This window comes from Emys orbicularis, chromosome 2, assembly GCF_028017835.1.
Source record: "Emys orbicularis isolate rEmyOrb1 chromosome 2, rEmyOrb1.hap1, whole genome shotgun sequence".
Lineage (NCBI taxonomy): Eukaryota > Metazoa > Chordata > Testudines > Emydidae > Emys > Emys orbicularis.
Genome location: NC_088684.1, coordinates 145,699,153 through 145,705,915, shown reverse-complemented (window position 1 = coordinate 145,705,915; position 6,763 = coordinate 145,699,153). Strand labels below are relative to the sequence as shown.

The following is a 6,763-nucleotide window of genomic DNA, read 5'->3' as shown; positions in this document are numbered from 1 at the left end:
ACACGTCACCGAGCCAAACAGCGTCCCCCCGAGAGACGGGCAGGCCCAGCCCCCAGCCCTGCCCCAGCCCCTCCCGGGCGGGCGTCACTAGCCCCAGGGGGAGCTAAGAGGGGGAGCCCCAGCCAAGACCGCGCAGTTCCTTAACTGCAGAGCCGGGGAGAGAACCCAGGAGTCCTGGCTCCCAGCCCCCCCCTCTAACCACCACTCCCGTCCCTGAGCCGGGATGGAACCCAGGAGTCCTGGCTCCCAGCCTCCCCACCCCATTCCCCTCCCAGAGCCGGGGATGGAACCCAGGAGTCCTGGCTCCCAGCGTCGTCGTCCCCCCCCCCCCCCATTCCCCTCCCAGAGCCGCGGCGATCACAGTGGCTCGGTCTGTGCCGGTGGCGGATGCCGGGTCTGTCCGGCCCGGCTGTGACAGGGACTGGGCCGTTTCCAGCAGGGTTCCCGGCGCGCTACCCGCTGCCCCCGGCTGCCCCCTCTGACCCCCGGCCCAGCCAGGCTCCCCGAGCCGGGGAACGCGACCCCCTCCCGGCCGGCAGCTGGGGTCCTCCCCCGCAGCACAGGGCGCTGAGAGCGGCACCGCCAGCCTCGGTTTCCCCTCGGCCTGGGGAGCGGAGTTTGCTGGGTCTCAGCAGCCCCCGCTCCCCCGCGCGGTGTCCATGGCGACACACCTGCCCCCCCCCGGGGGGGGCTGGGACACGGGGCTCGACGCTCGGTGACGCCAGCCGGGCTCCCCGGGGCTCGGTTAGGGCGTCAGGCGGGCGGGGGAAGTGCGTCGCCGAGGATCCCTCGTGGCCCGCAGCAGCTCCTGTGGGGCGGGGCTGGCTGGGCACCTGGGGGTGTTTGTGTGTGTGTGGGGGGTTGATCGCTGCACGCGGGGTGGGAAGAACCCCCCCCCGGGGGGGGTCACTACGGGTTTAAACTGGTGTAAATGGGAGAGCCTGGAACGTGGAGTCTTTAAATGCAGCTTGGAGGAGCCGCGTGACCCCGCCGGAGGCTCTGGGGGGCTGGGCCTGTGGGGAGTACATGGCTGACGCGGTGGGGCTGGGGCTCGTGGGCTCTGCGGGGCCCTACATGCCAGGAGATGCCTGCCCCGGGGGCTGTTATTTCATCCCGGTTGGTCCTGCTCCATCCCTGGGCTGCTCCGGCTGGGGATGGGGGGAGCCCTGTTAGTCTGAATCCACAAGAACAACGAGGAGTCCGGTCGCACTTTAACGACGAACCGATTTCTTTGGGTATCAGCTTTTGTGGGCGCTGGGACATGTTTTCCGAAGCCCCTGGGGGAGATCCCAGTGGGGTCCCGACCCAGGGAAGATTGTCCATGGGACCAAGGCTCTCCCCTTGCTGAGCTGGCAGGCCGGTGCCCTCCTGCACCGGGACAGCAGCGATGCGGCTCAAAGCTCTGCCCCCACTGCCAGCCCGCTGCCCTGAGGTTAGTCCCTCCGCTGGGGTGGGGAAAGGGAGGCAGAGAGGGAACGGGACCTGCCCGGGGTTGCAGTGTGAGTCAGTGGCAGAGGTGAGAACAGAACCCAGGTCCCTCGAGGCCTGTGCCACCTAATCTCCTAGCTCTGGGCTCAGCTTGTCCAGAATCCAGGGGGACTTGTCTCCACTGGCCCCTTCCCAGGGCTGCTCCCTGGGCCGGGAACAGGAGGGTGCAATTCTTCATGCCCACACGTCTGGGTCCGTGTCTGCCCACCCCTGCCTCTGCTCAGCCAGTGCAGCCCAGCCCCCCCCCCCCCCCCCCCATGCAGTCACAGCTTGTGACATCTCCTACCTGCCCTGCCTGTGGACAAGAGCCCAAGGCCTGTGCCTTCCAGCCAGGGATAGGGGAACAACCTGGGGGTGAGGGCTGCGGAATCCTGGAGCAAACGGCAGGTGGTTTCCAGAGCCTGGGAAACCATCTGCACAGCAGCAACTTTCCAGGGCTGGAGTGAAAGTCCCCTGAGCTCAGGAGTGGGGCCCTTCCTTCACAGCCCCACCCCATACATGAATGGTTGGCACTGCAATGCCAGCAGTGGCCACTAGAGGGCAGGCATTGGCCCACAGTGTCCTTCATGGGGCAAGGAGCAGCTGGGTTTGGGGCTCCGGCCTGGGTCCCAGCCCAGCCGATCAGGAGGGGCTGGGGAGCAGGGCCCAGTAGCGGAACGGAAATCCCCCAGCTCAGCTCCTTCTCACTCCCCCGCCCAGGATGGGCACCTGGAGACCATGAGAGAGGGAGCCCGCCCCATCGTACTGGCCCCACTGGTCTGAGCTGCTCCAGCTGATGCCCCGTTTCTCCCCTTCCTCCCGCAGGTGGCCACCAGCCCCGGGCTGTGGTGGCTGCGCCAGACATTGAGGAGCCGGATACTCGAACGAGGGGCCCAAGAGAGGGCTGCGGCAGGAAGCCGACTGGGGCCGTAGTGCTCCGCTGCCCCTCTGAGCAGAGACGGTGCCAGGGAAGGGGCTCTGCCAGCCAGGATCAGGGTGGGACCCCACTGGGGGCAAGAGATGGGAGCCCCTAGAGTGAACCCTGGTCATGGAAGGGGGTTGGGTGTGAGCTGAGCAGCCTTTAGTCTACGCAGCAGACCCCCAGCTCCTACCACGAGCCCAGTCTACTTGTGCCCATCTATCCTGGGCAAAGGCAGCCATGGCCTGTTGGTGGGCCGGCTGGCTGCTCCTGCTCGTGGAGGCTTGGGGGGCCCACCTGGCGCAGGGGATGCTGGAGCCCTGGGCCCAGGAGGCTGCGTGGCTGGGAAACACATCCGCGTTCCAGGCCAGCAGCCTGCAGCGCCGCCTGCCTCAGGGGATCATCATCGGGGTGCGGAAGGGGGGCACACGGGCCCTGTTGGAGATGCTGGCGCTGCACCCCCAGGTGGCCGCTGCCCGTGCCGAGGTGCACTTCTTCAACCGGGAGGAGAACTACCGCCGGGGGCTGGGCTGGTACCGCCAGCAGATGCCCCTCTCGCGCCCTGGCCAGCTCACCATGGAGAAGACCCCAGGCTACTTCTCCTCCCCGCGGGCCCCCGAGCGCGTCCGCGCCATGGACCCTGCCGTGCGGTTGCTGCTCATCGTGCGGGACCCGGTGGAGCGGCTGGTGTCAGACTACACCCAGATCCTGCACAACCGCCGGGCACGGCGCAAGCCCTACCCACCCCTGGAGCGGCTCCTGCTGCGGGGGGACCAGGGCCTCGACACCCGCTACAAGGCTATCCAGCGCAGCCTCTATGCCCTGCAACTGGCCCGCTGGCTGGCCGCCTTCCCCTCGGCCCACATCCACGTGGTGGACGGGGGCGGCCTGATCCGCGAGCCCCTGCCCGAGCTGCGCCGTGTGGAGCAGTTCCTGGGCCTGGTACCCAGCCTGGGCCCCGACAACTTCTACTTCAACCAGACCAAGGGCTTCTACTGCCTGCGGGCTGGGGCCCGCCAGCGCTGCCTGGACGAGTCCAAGGGGCGGCCCCACCCGCCCATCGCCGAGCAGCTGCTGGAGCAGCTCTGCACCTACTTCAGCGCCCACAACGAGCACTTCTTCAGCCTGGTGGGGCGCACGTTCAACTGGTGCTGAGCTGGGCAGGGCCAGACCCCCCCCAGCGTGCCGAGCCCTGCGGGGACAGAGCCCCCCCCCCCGGGCAGAGGCTGTGAAATCGGGGGTGGGGGGGAGGAGTTGGTACCACAACAGGCTGGGCAGCTCTCCCTGCCCCCCCCCCCCCCCAGCTCAGAGGGCTTAGGTACTCAGAGCAGGCTGTGAGGGGACTCCTGCTGGGGCTGTATCCCCTGGACACGGGAGGGTAGATGGGAAACAGGGTGGGAGAAACCAATCAGGGCAGGAGTGGGTGGCTCTTCCCCCCCCCCCCCCCCCCCGCAGGGACAAGGCAGAGGCCCACAGCTGCCCCGGAAGCACTCCTAAAAGGGTCCAGAAAGAAACATTTGCCCCACAGAGCCATGGGGCAAGGCAGGTAGGATGAAGGGACAGGGGGCTTCTACAATTCAGGGCATCTGCCCCCTCAGGCTGCCAGCCCCCCACCCATCACCTCCCGGGGGGGGGGGGGAAGAGACCCACATCTCCCAACAGAGGCTGCCTGTTTTCCTGCCCACTCAATTCCCCAGCCAGCCTGTAGGGCCTTCTCTGCGGGCTATACGCAGCGTTGCAGGCCCTAGCTCTTCCTAAGCAAGCCTCAGCCTAAGGCAAAAACCCAACAGACACCCCCCTCCCTTGGTTTAGGGGTTGTCTTTTGCAGCCCAGGTGTGTCAGGCTCACTCTGGCTGGGGCAGGCTGGCAGCTGAAGCCAGGTGCCCCCTTATCCTGGCTTTTGGCTGACTCCTGCCTGGAGGGGAGCGCAGCATGTGGTCACAGTGCAAGCCATTCAGGCTGCAGCCCACAAGACTTCCTGCTCCCCCCCCCCCCCCACTGGGCCGGAAGCCCAGCCAACACCTAGCCCAGCTGCTCCATCTCTGCTGCCCCCTGGTCACCCATGGCCATTGCAGGTTGGTGCCTGTGGAACAGGTGGCCCATCCCCCCCCAGCAGCCAGCTCCTCCCTCAGGCAGAACACCCAGGCCTTGCAACTTTGCCTGCACAGGTGTAACAGCAGCTTAGTGCAAGGTGGTTATTGCTCTCTAGTGTCTGGCTCTGGGAACTACAGGTACCTGTAGCCCAGTTGCATCATTAGAAATGGCAGTGGGGTGTGGTTCTGGTGCTGGAGTCACTCAGACCCCAGGGGTAGACACATTTCACCCCCCCCCCCACCCTGTTACATAAACTCAGAACACAGCCTCATAACTCTAGTACTGAAGTATGCCCCTGCCAGCATACCTAGCACGAGTGTTAACAGTGCCAGCCCCCTGTCCTGCATGGGGTTTGAGCCATCAAAGCCCCAACTGCCTTAGCCTTGCAGCCAAGGAAATAGGGATGAACTCCCTCAGCTATAGCACTAGGTAGGAGCACACAGAGAAGCCCCAGAACAGCCCATGGGGGTCACACGGCTATGCACACAACCTCACACCCAGCCTGTACCTTAGTTCAGCTCCTGGGGTCCCCACCCACAGGGTAACAAAGGTGACTGTCTTTTCATTCTTGTATCCCACTGAATGTCAGTGCTCTAACTCTTTGTCTGACAAAAAGTTTGCCATGGGTCTTCAGCACATGTCAGGGAGCCCCAGCTGAGCGGAGGCAGTGGCAGTGCTGGCACTGAGGATGGCTACTGCCAGCTGAACATGGATTAAGTTTGTTGAGATTTTTTTAATTGGGTACAAACACACACTAGGGAAATGGTGTCTACATTGTTGGGGTGGTTTGTTCCCCCAACCAGTTCACTCAGTGCATGGTAATGAGGCACAGAATTGAGTCCTGAGCAAAAATCCCAGGGTCAAATTCCAATTTAGGTCTTTGCTCTGTAATAGATACAAGAGGAAAGTTCTTCCCCTCCACCCAAAGCTTTGAAATAAGAAAATTTTCCCTCTAAAAAAATATATATTTGAATGGAAAATGTAGTTAAAATTCTTCCACTGATGGGATTAGATCCAATACATGCCACTGGCAGGAGTGTGAGGATTGATTTACCACCCTGCCCCCTGCCCCAAACATCCTGTTACGTAACTGCCAGACCGGACATGAGAATGCAGATGGTTATTCCCAGATTGACCACTTCCAATGTCAATTTCCAGGTCTGACCTGAATGGACATTACCATGCTGAGCACCTTCCCCAGGAACCTGTAAGAGCTCCACGCACTGAGGGCTAAGAGGATGGGCCCTCTATCAAGTCTCTGTTCCCTATGTACATATTTTAGATTATGTTCAAGTCACTCCTTAACCTTCTCTTTGAAGAGTTACATAGCTCAGTCTCCTGGAGTCCCTCACTATAAGGCATGTTTTCCAACACTTTAACGGTTCTCATGTCTCTCTTCTCAACCCTCTCCAATTTTTCAGCACCTTTTGTTAATTGTGGACACCAGAGCTGGACACAGTATTCCAGAAGCAACACCAGTGCCAAATACTTTCACAGTTTAGCTGTTTGATGCAAGAGCCCCATTTTCACCGTTCTGATCTCAGCAGCACTGTTTCAGAGGTTTAGAAAGCCAAACCATATAGATAGTTCCCTCCCCTCCTCTAAGTACTGGTATGTAGCGTTTACTGTTTATACAAGCATGGCAGACAAAGGACCTTTAGAGTTCTTCAGATTCAAAGCTTTGAAAAAAGGCCAATTCTAGAGCAGGCTGAAAATATTTAAACCAGTCTGATCAGCATTACAAGATACGCTAGTCTGCACATTTCACCACACCAAGCTATTTTGCCACAGTCCTTGCTGCTTTCATATTCAAACACAGAAAAGTCTCTCCTCAGATCTGACAGTGTTTGGTGCAGTGATAGTTCTCATAAGTGAAACTCGTTCTCATGGGGAATGACTGGTAGATAAGTTGGTGGGTAAAAAAAATAAAATAAAACCTCTATCTGAATTGAGACTTATTTATGAATGCACAGATCCGTAATATTTTTGCTGTTGTTACAAAAAGTGATGGACTCAGAATTGTGCCAACATTAACAACATCCACCAGGTTGGACTTGTGCTATAAAAAAAAATAAAATCTGAAAGACAGAATCAGATGCTTTCAAGCAGCCATAAGGGGATGGAAATCAGAAACTGGTTAAATGACAGTTTACACTGTCAAAAAAAATTGCTCATTTAATCTCTGAAGCAGTAGGCAGAAGCAATAGATTTCAGCCCCATTTTCACCTCAGCATTTGCTCAGAAAGTGTTTTAAGGAAAGATCGTACTTGCTGTTTGAACAGC

At 59.9% G+C, this 6,763-nt stretch overlaps 1 protein-coding gene across 1 annotated transcript; it reads left to right on the top strand.

Annotated features, from left to right (window-relative positions):
* The first annotated feature begins 2,626 nt into the window (after nucleotides 1-2,626).
* LOC135874881 (heparan sulfate glucosamine 3-O-sulfotransferase 1-like) lies at nucleotides 2,627-3,541 on the top strand. Its single transcript, XM_065399827.1, has one exon. It carries the CDS (start codon nucleotides 2,627-2,629, stop codon nucleotides 3,539-3,541), a length of 915 nt encoding a protein of 304 aa, XP_065255899.1.
* Nucleotides 3,542-6,763: the final 3,222 nt, after the last annotated feature.